The sequence below is a fragment of the Elephas maximus genome, chromosome 4, assembly GCF_024166365.1.
Source record: "Elephas maximus indicus isolate mEleMax1 chromosome 4, mEleMax1 primary haplotype, whole genome shotgun sequence".
NCBI classification, from domain to species: domain Eukaryota; kingdom Metazoa; phylum Chordata; class Mammalia; order Proboscidea; family Elephantidae; genus Elephas; species Elephas maximus.
Genome location: NC_064822.1, coordinates 167,538,647 through 167,559,568, shown reverse-complemented (window position 1 = coordinate 167,559,568; position 20,922 = coordinate 167,538,647). Strand labels below are relative to the sequence as shown.

At 39.4% G+C, this 20,922-nt stretch overlaps 1 protein-coding gene across 1 annotated transcript in view; it reads right to left on the bottom strand.

Moving 5' to 3' along the window:
- The window catches only part of UTP20 (UTP20 small subunit processome component), a 182,576-nt gene that overhangs the window by 63,068 nt on the left and 98,586 nt on the right, over window positions 1-20,922 (bottom strand). The window contains exons 22-28 of the mRNA XM_049884168.1: window positions 13,758-13,834; window positions 12,183-12,262; window positions 11,699-11,942; window positions 6,653-6,838; window positions 3,376-3,466; window positions 1,947-2,032; window positions 415-540 (exon numbers count right to left, since the gene is read on the bottom strand). Of these exons, the coding sequence (XP_049740125.1) occupies window positions 415-540; window positions 1,947-2,032; window positions 3,376-3,466; window positions 6,653-6,838; window positions 11,699-11,942; window positions 12,183-12,262; window positions 13,758-13,834 (890 nt within the window). The remainder of the gene's footprint in view (window positions 1-414; window positions 541-1,946; window positions 2,033-3,375; window positions 3,467-6,652; window positions 6,839-11,698; window positions 11,943-12,182; window positions 12,263-13,757; window positions 13,835-20,922) is intronic.

The following is a 20,922-nucleotide window of genomic DNA, read 5'->3' as shown; positions in this document are numbered from 1 at the left end:
TTGCACTCTTCCTTGTGCCAAGAAAAGGCGATCTTCGAGTAATTTATGGATCATTTGTGCGTTCCATTATTTATAACAAAAAGTGTAGTATTAAATATTACATGATTTTTAGAAACTATTCCCGAACATTTAAACTTGGAGAAATGTTGCATTTAAATTTAACGTTATTATTATTAAAATAATACCATGGAAAGTATTTCTTTGTGCCAAGGACAAAAAATTATAAATTCAGTCTCTCCAACAATTTGACTTCCCCAAAAGGTCCAATTAAAAAAAAAAAAAAAAAAATCCAAAAGATAATACAAAATGAAATATTCCATTACAGTTGCTGAAAGAATTATAATTCTACACTCACGACTGTTTTTTTTTTCTTAATCAGCTTTTAAAAAATCAGTTTTTGAACGATATACATGCCTCATCAAAACAGGAAACAGATCTGCTCGGTGGGCTGTTTTCACTATCGTATTGTCTTCTGAAATGCTAAAATGCACTATTTCTTCCTTAAAGCTTCTGTCTTCAAGCAATCTTTGCAAGTTTTCCCTTTAAAAATAGGAAATATAGCATAATCATTTAATAATCAAGAGTACTTTCAAAAAAAGGCATGAGTAGAATAATGTATCTAAATAAAATAAGGCCTTAAAGAATAGTCCATGTTGTGGTTGACATTTGTAAAGGAAAATGCTCATAAAAATACCTTCCAAAATGACAAGTTTTCAAATTTTAAAAGGTAAAAGGGGTTCTAAGGGACTAGACTTAGTCAATGATTCACATATTCAAAAAAATATGATACTAAAGCTTTCTTCAATTCTTAGCGTGATTATGATTCCCTAAGTAATCACCAAAATTTTACCGTATTATATTAGAAGGAGAGTAAAATGATATAACCTCAACACATATTTTTCAATTAATAGTCTCTTTTCTACTTTATTATCTATGCAGAACTACTCTTAACAAACAAATATATTTCCAGATTTCATTTCTGGCCTGGAAATGGCACTAGGGTTACCTTAGAAAAGAGGTAAATTTTCCAGGCCTTCAAAAAATTATTTTAGAAGGGGCTCTCAGGTACCAGGATAAAAATCAGCCAAAAATGAAATGTAAGACAGTACACAATACTGGGGAAGTCTGCAAAACTTGACCAATGCAAGGTCATGGCAACTTCACAGACACATCCAAACTCCCTGAGGGACAGAAATACTGGGCTGAGGGCTGGGCGCCATGGTGTCAGGGAACATCTAGCTCAATTGGCATAACAGTTTATAAAGAAGATGTTCTACATCCTACTTTGGTGAGTAGCGTATGGGGTTTTACAAGCTTGTGAGCAGCCATCTAAGAGACTCCACTGGTCCCACCCTGTCTGGAGCATGGAAGAATAAAAAAAAACCAAAGACACAAGGGAAAGATTAGTCCAAAGGACTAAGAGACCACAATTACCAGAGCCTCCACCAGACTGAGTCCAGCACAACTAGATGGTGCCTGGCTACCACCAATGACTGTTCTGACAGGGATCACAATACAGGGTCCCAGAGAGAGCTGGAGATAAATGTAGAACAAAATCCTAACTCACAAAGAAAGACCAGACTTACTGGTCTGTCAGAGACTGGAGAAACTCCAAGAGTATGGCTCCCAGCCACTCTTTGACCTCAGTACTGAAGTCACTCCTGAGGTTCGTCCTTTAGTCAAAAGATTAGATGGGCCCATAAAACAAAATGAGACTAAATGGGCATACCAACCCAGGAGCAAGGATAAGAAGGAAGGAGGGGACAGGGAAGCTGGTAATGGGGAAGCCAAGGTCGAGAGTGTTGACATGTTGTGGGGTTGGCAGCCAATGTCACAAAATAATATGTGTATTGTTTAATGAGAAACTAATTTGCTCTGTAAACCTTCACCTAAAGTACAAAAAAAAAAATTAGCAAAGAAAATTTCTTCAATATCAAATAACTTACCTATAAGGGAGGATGTGTGGATGCTTATATGTCATTATGCAATCCAGGGTTATTTTTTGTACTGTTTGATCTTGGTGTAGCAACAACTAAGAATGATATTATATGGAAAAATTAATACAATCACTTACATAACATGGGATAGCAATTTACTTTTGTTCATATGCTAAATTAGATTTCCTCAAATCTAAATTTGTACACAAGGTTAGAGCTGACACCTGACAACTACCTCCCATTTTCCTGGTGGGAAATATATGCAAAGAAAAAAAATGACAGTAAAACTCTCGATGCCTGCATCCCACATGCCAGACCCTCAGGATTTGCCAGTCTTTTGGCCAGAGCCAATTTTCTACAGGGCTGGTAATGTGATGAGGCAAATCTCTGACAATATGGTAAAGGTAACAAGCAGCCAATAAGATGCCAGGAAAGGAGACCTGGTTCTGAGGCCTCTCTGATGAAGAAGTTCAGGACTTTGCTTCCTGTGGACAACTGAGACTTTTGAGCTCTGGCTTTATAAACAAAGCATATATCTGAATTGTGGGCAGAACATACATAAATTCTGCCGAAATGGTGGAAGTTTAATCTAAAGGACATTCAACAGAAGATCAAAATTTCATTCTCTCAAGTGGTTTCAAATGATATTCAAAGCTCACTGTTCCTGACACTAAATTCTTCTGCAGTCTTTTCTGGAATGCAGGGTCATACACTGTGACTGCAACGGACCACCATTCCAGCTCTCTGCTTTCACTCAATCTAACAGTCCTTGGAATCCGACGTCTGCCACGAAAGTCGACTTAACTTCTAAAAGGGCGATATGACTAACACCTATATTAAGTTCTCGACTTGTGGCATATTTGAGTTATGGTGAACCGCCCTAAACGACCATCCAGCATTTTTGTTTTGTTTTGTACATCTTAGTAATACATACCACATACAATGTTGCAGCACGTAATTTGCTAATGTCATCATTCTCAGATGTTCACTCACAGCTGCTCAATTTTATGATTTACTGTTCAAAACACTGGCGTATAGCAGGCTATGGCCTGGTCCACAGTGAAGTTAGTGTCAGTGTCGGGAGTCATAATGGAAAGTTGGACAATGTTCAACTCTAACGACACATGACAACTGAACTGCACATGTGCCTGACAGTCTTTACGACTCTGACTTCATTGTTACTTTGCTGACTTCATTGTAGGCCAGGCCTATAATGTGATCTTATTCAGCATTTTGAACCATAAGAAGCATCAGTTGTTAATCTGAAGCCGAGCTGTTCAAGTTTCTCTAGCCGTAACACCCGCACTGTGTTGTGTATTTTTACTCAATTAACCAAGTATTATTAAAAACCTGAAATTTACTTTGGCAAAAAAAAAAAAAAAAAAAAAGGCAGAAAATTTCACAAAGAATTGTAGTGCCAAGGATTTATTTTACCTACCTGAAGATAGAGGTCATATAATTTGGATTCCAGATACAAGGCCCGTGGATTTGAAAACTTTGAGAAAACTTGTAAATGAGCAATTAACTGCCTAACAAAAACAAAACAGAAAGAGGGTGTTATAGAATTAAAGAACAGAGATTATCTTTGCAAGATGATATTCCCACCAATTTTATTCTTTCTGGCAAGTACCCCAAACACCCTGATTATAGTTCCACGGTTAGCTATCCAAACAAGTTTTAATTATTTGCAATTAGGAAATTATTCTCCAGAAATGCCAAATGTTGGCAGACCTCTCCCTGAAATCCAGACTCCCCACCTCCAGAGAAATCATTCAGGATGTGCTTCCCAAAAAAACAAACTTGTTGCTTTCGAGTCGATTCCGACTCACAGCAACCCTATAGGACAGAGTAGAACTGTTACATACAGTTTCCAAGGAGCAGTTGGTGGATTTGAAAGGATTTGAACTGCTGACATTTTGGTTAGCAGTTGTAGCTCTTAGCTATTACGCCACCAGGGCTCCTCAGGCTGTGCTTAGGATGGTCTAATTAAACCAAATGCAGAAAGTAATACACCACAAAATTGAACACAGTTGACTTTTGAAATTATTCCTGGCCTAGATTCTCTGCAATAGACAGGAAAGTGGTAAACTATGTCTGCCCTGACCTTCCTAACACAAACTACGTCAGGGAACAGATGTCCGAGTGTAGGTAACCACAGCTTTGGCTTACCAAGGAGGAAGAAAGATCTATATTCTACAGTTAAAAGTTGAATTTGAAGGTGGGAATGCCTCAGAGAACACTCACTTTTCTATTAAAACAGACTGAGGAGAGAGCTTGTACAGCATTTACTCACCTGACTTTCAAACCCCAACACTATGAGGCTTAAAAAATACCTTGGGAAAAGGATTTTCTGTGTTTAATCTGTAAGATGTATTTGAACTTTCAAATACTCTGAATAGATAAACTGTTAAGATCTGAAGAGATTTTTATTTGCCTGTTTCAAGACAGGGAAGGTGAGAAGTGAAGAGAGGTGGAAACCAGGCTGTATGGTGGTGTGACTGCCATTCTCAGCTGTGTGACTCTGGGGAAGGTTCCTTAATTAATGTCCCAGAGTCGCAGTTTCCTCATCTTGATAAGGAAGAGTGAGGCCTACCAGCTTTGGTGTGAAGATTAAATGAAAGAACCCAAGCTGTGGTGTTTCTGCCCCTAAGAGTTTAGGTAAAACATTAAAACTTCACTGCTCCTGAGCTAAAGAAAGCAAAACTGTGAAAGTCCTGCTAGTTAATATACAGAAACTAAGCTGGAAATTATAACCTCTTTAGATATTGTAGAGAAAGAGGGGTAAGTAGGGCAGTATTTTTTATAAGTAGCTAAAATACTCCGTAAGTTCTTATTAGCACTGAGCCCTGTAGTTTACCAATAAACTTTAAACATTTTCTACTGAAACTTCTACTCCTCTCTTCTATGTGCTGTGTAACCTTAAAGAGCCAAAGAGAACAGGAGCTAACTTACACACTCTCGATACATCCTTGCCAATGAGAAGCATCCTCCATGAAGGATTATATATTTTGCCTATGAATATACTGAGATGGCACCAGAAATGTGTGATGATTATTAATACATTCACATTTTCGGTGAGGGTGTATTTCAGCACTTTTCTAGGTTTGGCTCTAGGGGCAGAAAAACTAAGACATGGGCCTTATCCTTAAAGAGTTTCTGATTTGCACAGGAGATCTATAACAACTAATACCCAAGGCAATGAGTAGTGCCATGATGGAGGTACACATGACTATTACCAAAGTTTAGAGTTGGGTATGATAACTTTTAGTTCAAAAGAGGGAAATACTTCAGTGAAGCTGCAGCACTGGAACTGTGTCTCAAAGCATGAACAGAATTTCAATTGGCAGAGATGAGGCAAAGGCATTGCAGAAAGGGGGGTGGAGGGAGGCACAAGCAAAGGTCCAGGGGTTGGAAAGTAAGAGGTACGAGCCGATAAATGGCTTACTTATTTATTCAGCAATTGTACTGAGCACGAATCTTTTGCCAGGTATTATACCGGAAGATATAAAAAAGAAAACAGCAATCTTTGTCTCGGAGAAAGTAGTACAGACAGAATGCTGAGACCCCTGAGAAGGCAGAGGCAGAGAAAGAACTATAGTTTCAAGGACTTTGGCCCTAATCTTTCCCGTCCTTGGGCTTCACACATTATTTCCAATAGCTGGCAAGTTCTTCCCCATGCCTAGCAAACTCTCATCTTTCAGCTTCCAAGGTGCCCTCGTCTCTGAAAATCTTTCTAGACTCTTTTTGGTAGATTTAAGCAATTTTTTCCATGCACTTTTTAGTTATTGTTAGTTGCTGTTCAGTCAGCTCCAACTCATGGTGACCTTGGGTATAACAGAACATTGCCCAGTCCTGGGCTATTTTTACAGCCGTTGTTTCAGCCACTATGTCAATCCATGTGATCCCATGAGTGCTTTAAAAATCTCACTCATACCACAGCATACATTAGACTATGACTCCTGTAACACGGACACTGTACAATTCATCTCTGTATCCCCAGCACCTGGCACAGAGGTACTCAGCACATTGCTGAGTGAATGAATTAATAAATGGCTCATGGGAAATTACTCAAGAAATAGGCATATCCAGTTGAGACCTAAAGTGTTACAATAACACAGTATCACCAATCAGTGGATCTCTGAGATCCTAATTCAGACAATTTTCAAGTAAGTTGACGTTAATTTTTGAAAGCTCACTTTTTTTTTTTTTAAAGGTTTTTAACAACGTAGGCAAATGGATAACCTAGAGAATAAGAAAAAGAGTATAACAACTGCACGTAAAAAAGTATGCAGAAGGAGACAAGTCAACAGGCAGGAGAGAAGTGCTGACATGCTCATTTATAAGGAAAAGATATGCCATTACGTGTTCCCCAGCACAAGCGTATGATGCTCCGGTGCTGTGAAGGTCAGTGACACAGGTCACAAAGACCACTTCAGCATTCCAGGCCCCAAAGTCCCTACAATTCCAACATTCTGAGACTAATAAGGGAAAGAAAGAAAAGAACAAATAACAAGCAACCAACCAAAAAACTGACAGTTTTCTTTGGGCTGTAAAAGAAAAATCCCAGGAGATGTAGAAATGTAGAACTTACTGCAAATAATTATCTGAGTTGCTCATAGGTACCAGAATATCTCACATTTAGACCATCGGACACCTCTCTCTTCTGTTCCTCCTAGAGCTGTGGGTCCACAGATGTTGAACAAGGTTGAACTTACTTTGCTGCAGCTCTTCTTGTCTTTCTTTTCTGTGTGGGTTCGTCTTGGGGCACCTCCTCTTCTTCCAACTCCTCATCATCTCCGGCTGTTGGTTCCTCTTCCGTTTCCTCTGCCACCACCCTTTTGCCTTTTCTTTGCAGATCTTGGGTTGGTGCGACTTGCAGATCCGCTGGGTAATACTCATTGCTGTAGTGGAAGAGAGTGGGATGGAATAGAATGCACTTTAATCTGAAATGTCCTAGTTCTGTTTAGGAGACAGAAGACGTTCATGGCTCACACAGTGCAGGGACATCAGAGGCACTGGAGTCAAGCCAACTATACAACATTGTGCTTTTTTATTCAGCACCCCTTAAATACCACATTTTTATGCAAGTAATGTGTGTGTTATGTTTTTGGCCAACCTCATAACTCCCTCGTGCATTATTTTCCTAGTGTGCTATGTGTGTTATATATGTGGGCACATTATTTACCAAAAATATGGTACCCTGTTTGACACATCACTCACTCAACTAACCGTAGAAGACACCTCATTCCATGTTTTAAGCTGCTGAAAATATTCGAAATGTCTATTTTGAACTGAGCTAAAACAGCCTTCCTGTCTCTGGAGCTGCAGTGGGGGGTGGATTGTATTAAATGATTCAACTATAACATTAGGACCATGCTGGCCACTTTTTACCAGATATGTTTTACACTGCCAGTGTCCATTAAAAAAATACAGCACTATAACAAAATTCAGGGCTCAGATATGGTCTGATAAGACATATGGGACAAAGACTTCTTTTACTTTTAGCGGCAGCCACAACATGACACAGATTCACATTGTGAGTCTTTATGTTTTGTCTCTCCTAAAGTCCCTTGAACTATTACTAAGTATTTGTATTTGTCCTTATTAAATTCCATCCCTTAAATTTTGGCCCATTGTTGCGGTTAACTGATGTGATCTTGAAGATGCATTAGTTTTATGTCACTTTCTTTTCTAAAAAAATATTTTACTGTTTTTGGAGAAAATTTACATAGCAAATTAGATTATCATTCAACAATTTCTACACATCTTATTCAGGGATATCGGTTACACTTTTCACAATGTGTCAGCATTTTTATCATTTCCATTCTGATGGTTCTGCTTCCATTAATCTAGCTTCCTTGTCCCCCTTACCTTCTCATCTTTGGTCTAGGGTAAATGTCGACCTTTAGGTTTCATTTAGATGATTGTTTAGAGGAGCACAGTGCTCACAGGTGGTATTATTTATGAGCCACTCTGTCTTTTGGCTGATAGGTGACCACTGGGAGAATTTTTTGTCATTTTTATTTGTTTACTCAACAATTAATTTGTTGTCTATTTTGTGCATGTCACTGGGCTAAAGACACACTGATAAAATAACATACATTTGAGGATAACACTCTACTAACACACCTGAAAGAACTCTAGATTAATACACGTTAGACTCCAGGTTACTGCACAAAACTACAACTTGAGGACTGGGACAGTACCTTCTTCAACTTTGTATTCTCACCTCGTAGTATCTAGTATTTAATAAATATCAAATGGATGAATGAATAAAATGAGGTAAGTTGCTCTGTAAGCTACAAATTGTGCCACATCCACCCAATAACACCCCTATTGCACTCTCAACATTCATTTAGCCACATTTCACATTTTTATCCTCTATCTCCATGCACACCATAGTCACTCATTTATTTATTTAATGAGATAACCCTGCAAAGCACTTACATGAGTATCTGGCACACAGTAGGTGCTCACTAAGTGTTACTTATGGTTGGGATATTGCCACCATTGTCAGTCTTTCATTCCTGCTCCTGGTTCGGCTCCTCTCAGAATGTTTACATGGGACCCATACGTTAGTTCTAATATCAAATTAATTGAAACCAGATTTAGAAACACAAATACCTAGTTCTCCTCTTCTTCCCCCCCAAAACTCATAATATATTTAAAAGCTAGAACATCTGGGCCTTTTATTAGTTTGGGTCATCTATAAAAGCATTACTTATAGGTAATCAGTGCCAACTAACTTTAAATGAGGTATCCTCAACCAGTCTCTAAGTCTTAAATTCAGGTACCCACTTCCCATACATGCTCCTTTCTCTATCCCTACCTCTACAGCACCTTGTACTATAGAGTAAGATTTTTATTCTTAGGCTAAGGGGTAATCTGTTTCTTTCTTTGGGAGAAAACCTGGAATATGAACATGGTAAGAAAGTTTGCCTTCTACTAACACCATTAGTACTAGTTTGCATTTGTATAAACCTGTTGCCGCCAAGTCCATTCTGACTCATAGTGACTCTACAGGACAGAGCAGAACTGCCCCACAGGATTTCCAAGGAGCAGCTGGTGGATTCAAACTGTCGATCTTTTGGTTAGCAGCCATAGCTCTTAACCACCGCGCCACCAGGGCTTCTGCATTTCTATACCCGTACCTGTTGCCGTTGAGTTGGTTCTGACTCATAGCCACCCTATAGAACAGAGTAGAACTGCCCCACAGAGTTTCCAGGGAGCAGCTGGTGGATTCAAGCTGCTGACCTTTTGGTTAGCAGCTGAGCTCTTAACCACTGTGTCACCAGGGCTCCTGCATCTGTACAACCTTTGCAATTCACAAGACAACTGATAAACATTATTTTATTTTATCTCCAAAACAAGGCAGGGAAGCCAAATATCACTGCTCTCATTCTATAAATAAATTATAGCTCAAAGAATTATGGAAAAAGAGAAAATCATTACTCTTCCACCACCATACGTACCGACCTGACAGCATCTTTGCTTGTAACCTTTGTACAGGTGAATTATTCATATAAACCTTTTCACTTATGCACTGGATCTCGTCATCTCTTACCTACTCAAAGGCATGGCTCTAGCAATTTTATTCTTTTTCTCTTGCATCACCAATGTTCCCCTCTTCTGGATCATTCCTACCTGCATGACAGCCATACATGCAGCTTAAATCTTAAAAAAAAAAAAAAACCTCAACAACAACATCTCCTGTTCTGTCCCAATATCCCCTTTCACCTGTTACTTTTTATCTGTTTCTTTTTTTACAGCAAGAACTAACCACACTTGCTGTTTCCATTTCTTCTTCATTTTCTCTTGAGTCATTCTAATCAGGCTTTCATCCCTACCAGGTTAATCAAAACAACTCTTGCTAAGGTCACATCCATGTTTTCAAAGCTAACAGTTCTTATTCTTCACCTTATTTGACCTCTCAGATACATCTGACTCAACTGATTACTCCCTCCTTGAAATATTCTCTTCACTTGGCTTCTAGGACTATAAGTGGTCTTGGATCTTATTCTATCACTCTGATCACTGCTTCTTGATCTTCTTTCCTGGTTCCTCCTCATCTCCCAACTAAATACTGAGTCAGTCCTTAGAAGTCCTCTCTCTACACTCACATTCCAGGTGACTTCATTCCTGTTTTATAATTTTAAATACTCTCCATAATATACTGGTGATCCCCAAATTTATTATCTCCAGATCAAACCTCTCCCTTGAACTACTAACTCTTAAATCCAACTGCCTACTTCATATCTCTACTTGGATATCTACCAGTATTCCAAACTTAACATATCCAGAAATGAGCTTTTGACTTTCTCCCACAAACTTGCAACTCCCCCATCTCTCACCATCTAGGTAAATGGTAACACTCTTCTTCCAATTGTTCAGGTCAAAGCCTTAAGACACAGTCTTGATTCCACCTCAACATTCCTACACCAACTCACCCCACATCTGATCTGTTAGCAAATCCTGCAGGCTGGTTTACTTGCAACCCTTAAAAATTTAATTGAAATCCTTCAAAATAAATCCAGAATCCAACCAACCCTCATCATCTCACTACGATAATCTTGGTCAAGCCGCCATGATCATTTCTTGTCTGAACTTTTCCAATCTCTCCTAACTTGTCCCTGTTTTTACCACTGCCATCCTACTGTCTGTTCTCAACCCAGCAGCCAGAAAACTCCTTCAGAGTGCCGCTGAGTCGATTCCGACTCACAGTGACCCCATATGACACAGTAGAACTGCCCCATAGGGTTTTCTAGGCTGTAATCTTTACAGGAGCAGTTCAATAGGTCCTTCTCCTGAGGAGCCATGGGGTGGGTTCGAATTGCCAACCTTTCAGTTAGCAACTGAGTACTTAATTGTTGAGTCACCACGGTTCTTTTCAGAAAACTTAAGTCATTTCATTCTTCTGCTTAAACTTTCCAATGGCTTCCCATCTCACTGCAAGTAAAAGCCAAAGACCTTACTAGCACTTAAAGGCCTTCCACAATTTGGTTTCCTGTTTCTGACCTTATCTCCAACTACCTTCTCCCTGGATCACTCTGCTATAGCTGCGCAGACCTCTTTGCTGCTCCTTGAACGAGCCGGGCATGTTGTGGTTTGTAGCCTGCTTAACCTAACCCTACAGCATTTTCTCACATAAAGAAATATTATTGGAACTCATACTTTTAATTGACTGCTTAATATTGTTCAACACACTCTTAACTCATTGTTAAGAGTTTTAAAGCAATGAGATTCTCACACAGCACACCCAGTCAAAATAAAACAACGCTCCAGAAAGCTCCTGCTAGTCTTTGAGAATACTTTCATCATCATCATGAGAAACATCAAAAAGCTCAAAACAGGGTGGAATGTGTCCTCCTGAAGCACAGAGAAGGCCTCTGAGGATGGGGCTGGGTCACTGGTAAAAATCCTTAAGCCCCAGGCAGTCAATGAAACAATGAACAACAGGGCTAGAAGTAACAAGGCCTTTGTACATTGATGCAATTTAATATGGTCTTTCTTATTTTGTAACCTGGAATTTTCTTTATTAATACTGCTATGGGCTGGTTAAATTTGGTTTCATGTAAAATTAAGTGGTGAACAAAATCAGTAAAGTTCTGATTTGATAGAGCCATGGCTTTACAGATGTACCAACAATTTGAAAACGTGACAGATGTCTAAGAAGACCTCAGGCAATCTGGAAGGTTAATAGTTTTTACCTTCTCCTCTTCACCCCAAATCAAGGACATATTTCTAGGAGAGAGAACACTTACTTGATAAATCTCAAAAAAAGCGGGGAGAGCTCCCTGGACCGTGGCTCTACTCTCTCTGGGAATTTTGCCAGAGCGCGCCACAGCAAAAATCGAAAGTTGGTGTGGTCCAGTCTTTCCCGACAGTCAGTTTTCAATGCTAACTGCGTATGATAAAGGGCTCCAATATTTCCTTCCTGGGTCTGCTCCCAACTTTCGTCTCCAATGGACTTCTCTTCATCTCGTTCATAATTTTGCAACTCTTTCTCTGCAAGACAGAAGTCACTGTAACTACTAGAGAAATGTTACCACTTGTTCTGTGTTTTCTCAAAAGAGGGCATTTCTTTCCCTAGTACTATAAGGAAGCAATTGAGAAACCATATTCAAAAGTTACCAAAGATAATACATTTTCACATCTGTTTCCCGATTTCCTATGTAATTAAGCACTAAAAATGAGACATTTAAACAACCACCTGTCTTCCCAGCCCCTTTAGGCTCCCTTACATACCAGCATGTGTAGCTGCTTTCTCTAGATGTTCATAGTAGACTTTCCAAAATTGCTTATTTTCCATTTCATGTGCGTGAGAGCTAAGAGAAAAAGTCACAAAACTAAATACATGGTGTGATCCTTATTTTGTGGTATCTCAAAAGACTGAAAGGATGTATCTAAAATGTTAATCAGGTTATTCTTGAATGCGGGGTTGTATATAACTTTTGTACTTTTTTATATTTTTCAAAATTCCTGCAATGAGCACAAATTATTTTCATAGTCATAAAGGGCTGAAGGGTATTTTAAAAAATGTAAGTAGAATCCTATAAAAAGACTATTTCTAAAGGCACAAAAATAGCAACGGAGCAAAGGGTATAAGGTACAGGGTATGGGCCATTAAGGGAAAGAGAAGGCCTTTACTTGCACAGAATAATCAGTTCCTTCAAGGCCAATTTTAAAATTTTGGTTTTTCCTCCACCACATGAAAATGGTATTTATCATTAATATAAGGTAAAATAAGCACTCACTCACTACATGAAACAAGCCTTTTAGAACTTAAAGAGGAAAAGTGAGATGAATTATATAAAACTTTTTTATAATTTGAAATCCTAGCACTAATTTTATCTCGAAATTTTGATATTTTTTGTCATTAATTTTCTAAGAATATGCATATGCTTTAAATAAGACATGAACTCTATGCTTTGGACTACACATGGAAAATAAATCAACATTCAAACGGAAAGATGCGTCCAACAGGAAGACAGCCTAGGCAGCTATGGAGAATCACTATCAGCATCCAGTAAGTGAAAAACCAATTATTTTTGATAGTGGCTATTGGTAATGCACACGTCAGATTCCTCCTGTCTTCTGATAAGCACAATAAACAAAATAACAAAGTTGTTGTTAGAAGGCTTTTAGCATACTGGTTTGATGGCTTTTGAAGGGCAGTAAAAGGCAAACAAATGATTCTAAATTGGAAAAGGATCTGTTTGTTCTGCTTATGTCAAATAAGAACTAATAGTCGGGTTTTGAAAGGCCACACATGACTTATTTCCAACTTGATATAAAGCCAGAGTAGACTATCTGCAGAAAAATGTCTGCAAAAGGACAGATTTCTACATTTGAGCTGCAACATATGTGTTTTCTTTGTGACTGTTAAGGTCCTTTTTAGAGCTAAAGGATTTTTGAATACTAGACAGCAAGGATTCTGAAGGTCATTATTTTAAAATTAAAGGTTGGCTCAATGACTCAATATATATAAATAAAATCAGGCAATTATTATAAAATACCTTCTTACTGTAAAAAATTTAACAATAGAGAGTATCATGAAAAGTGAAAAGAGCAAGTCCTCCTAATGTTCTCCAAAGCTTTTCAATGCACAAATAAACATACACATAACATTTGAACTGCTGAAAAACCTGGTATCAAGTAAAAATATTAATTTTTTTCTTCACCTTGTCCCCCCCCAAAATTCAGGTAGCTATAAATACTGTATAAACCCACCACTTAAGTTCCAGCTAGGAGTGCAATCCTGACCTCATCATTTTGCAGTCATTAAACCATAACAGCTTCATTCATTCAGCCCACACTTACCTTATGAGTTCAATGACAGGATCCCAGAGAGGACTGAAGTTAACATATAACATGCCTAATAGGTAACGAAGTGGCACCTACAATAACAGGAAGCTAGTTTAGTAAATCGGTAATGAGCTACAACAGAAAGGCAGAGACAGAAGCACAGAAACATAAATATGCTGAGTTGGGCAACCTGAGGTTTGGAAAGAAGCTTGTGCTTCAAGACAAGAAAGCTGTGGACACCAATCCAAACTTCAGCATGTAATAATCTCTCCTCTCCCCAAAATGTCACTCGCTGTTTAACACAGAAGAATCAACAAAGCAAATACAGTATGCAAACTCACTACAGACATTTCATACATAAAGGATGTATATAAACAAGCAGATGTGACTCACGATTAAATCCCCCTCCTAACAAACACTGTCATCGCCTGATAAGATCAAGCTTGAAAGGTCTTGAAAAGTAAAGCACAGATGCCAAGGAGTCCCAGGAAGTACACTGTGAATGGCAGCCAAGGCTCTGCAAGCAGATGTGTGAGTTCTCAAAACTATAATTTAAAGGAGTTCAGTTCCAAGGGTCTGAACTGTTTAGTTTATTCCTAGGTCAATCACCTTTTGGAATGACAATTGTTACTACTAACATCCCTAAGTGCCAGAGAGGCAACAGGTAGAAGGGTAGTTTTATTATTACATGGGGCTAGGGCGAGGTATTCGTACTTATTTTAGCAGCAGAGTCCTGTTTCCAAATGAGTTGTAACGCAGGAGCCTAATAAATAAAACAGGTGACAGGAGAACTGCTTTGATGGAAAGGGGAATGCCTCCTACCTCACGGCTGCTCTCACGGGGTCTAATGTATCTTCAAGGGTCATGGATGGAAAACATAGAGGATAGACTTCCTGCAGCAGCTAACAAACTTGGTGAAGAGCATCAGACTTTCACCCTGACGCTCAGTCCACCTGTTGCCACTTACAACCTATATACGTCGCTTAGGTTCAATGAGCCCCAAGTTACTTGTTTGTAAAATGAGAATAACATTACCCACCCTGTCGTGCAGACTAAATGAGATGATCAGTGTAAAAGCACTTGGGAAACTGCAAAGTACAACTCATATGTAAGTCATTATTCTCTGGGCTGTCATGCATGTGTTGTTGTCGGTTACAATTCATAGCAGCCCTATGTACAACCGAACAAAACACTGCCAGGTACTGCACCATCCTCACAATTGTTATTATACTTGAGCCCACTGATGCAGCCACTGTGTTAATCCATCTCGTTGAGAGTCTTCCTTTTTTTTGCTGATCCTCTATGATGTCGTTCTCCAGGGACTGATCCCTCCTAAGAACATGTCCAAAGTATGTGAGGAGTAGCCTCATCACCCTTGCTTTTAAGGAACATTTTGGTTGCACTTCTTCCAAGATAGATTTGTTCATTCTTTTGGCAGGGCATGGTATATTCAATATCCTTCACCAACACCATAATTCAAAGGCATCAGTTCTTCTTCAGTCTTCCTTATTCATCATCCAGCTTTGCATGCATATGAGGTGACTGAAAACACCATGGCTTGGGTCAGGCACGCCTTAGTCTTCAAGGTGACATCTTTGCTTTTTAACACTTTAAAGAGGTCTTTTGCAGCAGATTTGCCAATGCAATGTGTCATTTGATTTCCTGACTGCTGCTTCCATGGGTGTTGATAGTGGATCCAAGGAAAATGATGCCTGTACTATGTATAAACTACATAAATTAAAATGAATTCCTTGCTTTTACACCTGAATTAGAGACCATCTCAATTTATTTGATGCACTGAACACTAATGACCAAAGACCAGACAAGTTGTGGCATAATATCAAGGACATCATACATGAAGAAAGCAAAAGGTCATTAAAAAGACTGGAAAGAAAGAAAAGACCAAAATACACATCAGAAGAGACTCTGAAACTTGCTCTTGAACAGAGTAGCTAAAGCGCATGGAAGAGATGATGACGTAAAAGAGCTGAACAGATTTCAAACGGTGACTTAAGAAGACAAAGTAAAGTACTATAATGAAATGCGCAAAGACCTGGAGTTAGAAAACCAAAAAGGAAGAACACGCTTGGCATTTCTCAAGCTGAAAGAATTGAAGAAAAATTCAAGCCTCCAATAGTCACAATATTGAAGGATTTTATGGGAAAAAATATTGAATGATGCAAGAAGCATCAAAAGAAGATGGAAGGAATACAGAATCTCTGTACCAAAAAGAACTGACTAACATTTAACCATTAGTAAGTAGCATATGATCAAGAACTGAAGGCACTGAAGGAAGAAATCCAAGCTGCACTGAAGACAGTGGCAAAAAACAAGCCTCCAGGAACTGACAAAATACCAATTGAGATGTTTCAACAAACAGATGCAACACTGGAAGTGCTCACTCATCTATGCCAAGAAATTTGGATGACAGCTACCTGGCGAACCAACTGGAAGAGACCCATTTCAAAGAAATGTGATCCAATAGAATGTGAAAATTACCAAACAATATCGTTAATACAACACGCAAGTAAAATTCTGCTGAAGACCATTCCAAAACATTTGCAGCAGTATGTTGACAGGCAAATTCCAAAAATTCAAGCCAGATTCAGGAAAGGACATGGAAGGAGGGTTATCATTGCTGATGTCACATGGATCTTGGCTGAAAGCAGAGAATACCAGAGAGATGTTTGCCTGTGTTTTAGTGACTATGCAAAGGCATTCAACCCTGTGGATCGTAACAAATTATGGATAACATTGCAAAGAACAGGAATTCCAGAACACTAAATTGTGCTCATGAGGAACCTGTACATAGACCAAGAGGTAGGCATTCGAACAGAACAAGGGGATACTGCACGGCTTAAAATCAAGAAAGGTGTGTGTCAACGTTGTATCCTTTCACTGTGCTTACTCAATCTGTACGCTGGGCAAATAATCAGAGAAACTGGACCATATGAAGAAGAATGCAGCATCAGGATTGGAGGAAGACTCATTAACAACTGGTGTTAGGCAGATGACACAACCTTGCTTGCTGAAAGTGAACAGAACTTGAAGCACTTATTGATGAAGATCAAAGACTACAGCCTTCAGTATGGATTACACCTCAACATAAACAAAACAAAAATCCTCATGCCTAGACCAACAGCCAGCATCATGATAAATGCAGAAAAGGCTGAAGTTGTCAAGGATTTCATTTTACTTGGATCCACAATCAATGTCCATGGAAGTACCAGTTAAGAAATTAAATGATGTGTTACACTGGGCAGATCTACTGCAAAAGACCTCCTTAAAGTGTTAAAAAGCCAAGATGTCACTCTGAAGACTAAGGTGTGCCCGACCCAAGCCATGGTATTTTCAATCGCTTCATATTCATGCGAAAGCTAGACAATGAATACGGAAGACTGAAGAAGAACTAATGCATTTGAATTATGGTGCTGGTGAAGATTACTGAATATACCATGGACCGCTAGAAGAACGAACGAGTCTGTTTTAGAAGAAATACAGCCAGACTGCTCCCTGGAGGAGAAATGGTGAGACTTCGCCTCATGTACTTTGGACATGTTGTCAGGAGGGATCAGTCCCTAGAGAAGAACATCATGCTTGGAAAAATAGAAGGTCAGTGACAGGAGGACTCTCAATGAGATGGACTGAGAAAGGGGCTGCAAGAATGGGCTCAAACATAACAATGATTGTGAGGATGGCGCAGGACCAGGCAGTGTTCTGTTCTATTGTATGTGAGGTCGGTATGAGTCAGGGCTTACTTGACAGCACCTAATAACAAAAACATTTTTGTAGATGGAAACTAGTTAAGTCTTCATGGCCTGAAGCAATGTATCACAGTAATTAAAAGCATAGACTGTGGATCCAGAACACTTGTATCTGAATTCCAGTTCTACCAGTTACTTGCTGTGTGATCTTGGGCAAACCACTTACCTCTTCATGCCTCAGTTTTCTTCTCTGTAAAAGAGTACCTACTTCATGAGATCCCAGTGAAGATGAAATGCGTTAATACATATAAACATCTTACAACAGAGCCTGGCACTTAAGTGCTCTCCAAGTGGTGACTATTTTATGAAACTGCCTTAGCCAAGAAGCAGAGTCCCCAAACAGAATTCACAGCTTTTCTTGAACAGTGGCTCAGAACAAAGTAGACAGTAGCGGTCAGAATGTCTGTTGGGAGCTGATGGGGGAAGGTCCCCTCATGTTTAAAAATGGGAATTAATTTTCAAATAATAAATAGTGATTTTCTCTCTTAGCTCTATTTTTTTTTAATTTATTGTGTTTTAAGTCAAAGTTTACAGTTCAAGTCAGTCTCTCATACAAAAATTTACACACACCTTGCTATGTAACCCTAGTTGCTCTCCCCCTAATGTAATAGCACACTCCTCCTCTCCACCCTATACTCCCTGTGTCCCTTCAACCAGCTCCTGTCCCCCTCTCCCTTCTCATCTTGCCTCCAGGCAGGAGCTGCCCACATAGGCTCATGTGTCGCTCCTCTATTTCTAATGAGAAGGAAAAGGAAAACAATAGCAGCTATATTTCTTGGGATTTTCATTTGTCTTGTTGTGTGCCACTGAGTTGATTCCAACACTTAGCAACCCCACGTGACAGAACAGACGGCCCCACAGGATTTTCTAGGCTGTAATCTTTACGGGAGGAGATTGCCAGGTCTTTCTCCTATGGAGCCCCTGGGTGGGTTAGAATTGCCAAGCACTTAATCACTGAACGTTTAACCATTGCACCACCAGGGCTCCTTGGGATTTCCATTTAGCAAGCCCATTTAGCCCTTTTCCTGGCCCTAATACCGTAACAGAAGGCTGGTCATTAAACCAAGAAGGTATAACGAGATATGTTCCAACAGATTCCTATTAGGAATGTTTATCATGACCTAACCAAAGAACCTCAGCAAGACTTGTTTGCTCAAGAAGCCTTTCTCCATTTTTCTTTCTACATCAAAAGTATTCCAGAAACTCACTCATCACCTATGTGTTCTGGTGTTATCACATCACCATAACAAGAGGAAAAGGGGGAATGGTAATAACGGCTGAATGGTTCCCTACTCTCCCTTTAATAAAACACTTAGTGCACCAAATTTTGTTATCTATCTAACAACTGGCAAAGGAAGCTCTGGACAGGATCTCTGTCTGCTCTGTTCCTCACTGTACAACCAGAGCCTCCTGACACAATGCGTGGCACTTAAGAAGTACTCCATAAACACATGTTGAATGAATGAATGGCACTTTATGCCAAGAAGAATGGCAAGTCCAGGCAGAAAAAGTAAAGAGATTAAAGACAACAGCCCAGGTGGAAAATTTTCTGGCTTATCAGATGAAGTCCTGGCTTTCAGACGTGACCTCTATTTGCTGCCAGTCTATCTTACCCCTTGCAGCCTCGTTCCAGCCATACAGAACTGCCTGCTTCATTAGGAAACGAGGCTATTTCAGACACCACTTCTGTGCTCACTCTGTTCTTTCTGTTTCTAATAGCTTCTCGTCTGTCTTCTTGAACATCTAATTCATCGTTTGGGACTCAGCTGGAGAATGACTTCCTTTGTGAAGCCTCTCCTGACAACTGCCTGCCTCCAACTCTTGCTCCAGTAGACCCGGCCCTCCACCCCTTCTTACACTTAGCTGTTCACACGTCCACTAGTCTCTACCAGACTACACACCTCTTAAAGGCAGGGATGTGTTTCCAATTATCTTCATATCTCTAGCACCTAATTTGGTGTACAAAACACAGTAAGTGCTTGTGGGACAGATGAATAAACAAAGAATACTGAGTCAGAAACTCATTTCTATTGTGACATAAGCATTTTCTAAATAGAAATCACAGGAAGCTAGGGCAGGAAAGGTTAGAGAGACCATCCTATAAACTAAGGTGAGGATTCAAGGTAGCCAGCCCGTGAGTACCCAGTAAGCACAACCTTTGCACGATTCTCGGTTCTCTCTAGAATATACCACGCTCCCTTTCTATGTTTAATGACCCTTTCCAAACCCCTTATCTCTTAATTCCTATATAACCAGTATTGGCCATTAAATACTGGCATTTCAAATGATATAATGCCTACGGATAAGATTTTTAAAGCACTGATCAACAGGTTACCTGAAGCTTTGGGAGACAAAGTAAAGCCATGCAAAGGGGAACAAACCCCCAAAATCCACTGCCATTGAGTCGATTCCAGCTCATAGCAGCCCTGTTGGACAGAGTTCTGTCCCTTAGGATTTCCAAGGAGTAGCTGGTAGATTTGAACTGCGAGCCTTCTGGTTAGCAGCCAAGCTCTTAACCACTGCGCCACCAGGGCTCCATGGGGAACAAAGAACACCCAGTTTTCATTTTTGGTGCAGGGCACACTGGTTGAAGTGATTTAAATTGTGATCAGTTAATAAATTGATGCATAATTGATCTTCCATCTCTGGGAACAGCAGAGAATTATCCAATTTCAAGCAGTGGACTCAGATAATGGGGTTCAAAGTTCCAACTGCAAAATATCCCCTACTATATAACCCTGGACAAGCCATTTTAACACCCGAGTCTCAAATTCCACATCTATAAAATGGTGCTATCACTCTGGCAACCACAAAGCACCATGAAAATATAAGGGCAGCAAGACAACATAGGATTTGTACTTTTACAGTTAGACATATGGTTTTAAGCAGCAAAATCGAAAGGTACTGATAATATGCTGCACTGCTCTGGACAAAAGAATGCATTAACCCAGTAAATAATTAATACACATATTTTTAACTTGTTCAGTACGAAGACTTATTATTAGCATTCACTAGACACAGAAAAACTCATAACTGTTTAAAGAAATGGAAACTTGAAATAAACAACCCAAGAGAGCAAGGAAGAAGTTAAGATTTTATTTTCGAAGAGATTTTGTTGGATTAATGTACTGCTTTGCTTTTGGATTATTTTCAAAAGTAGAATGCATTTTCCCAAAGCAAAGCAATATGGCATGGTGAAAATGGCATTAGAGTCACATTCTGCTTCCAACTCCCCACCTTCCCCCACAGACATTTTTTTCTTAATAATTTATTTTTTATTATTGTCACTGAGAATATACAAGGCAGAACATACACCAATTCAACAATTTCTAAATGTGTAATCCAGTGACACTGATTACATTCTTCAAGTTGTGCAACCATTCTCACCCTCTTTTTCTGAATTGTTCCTTCCACGT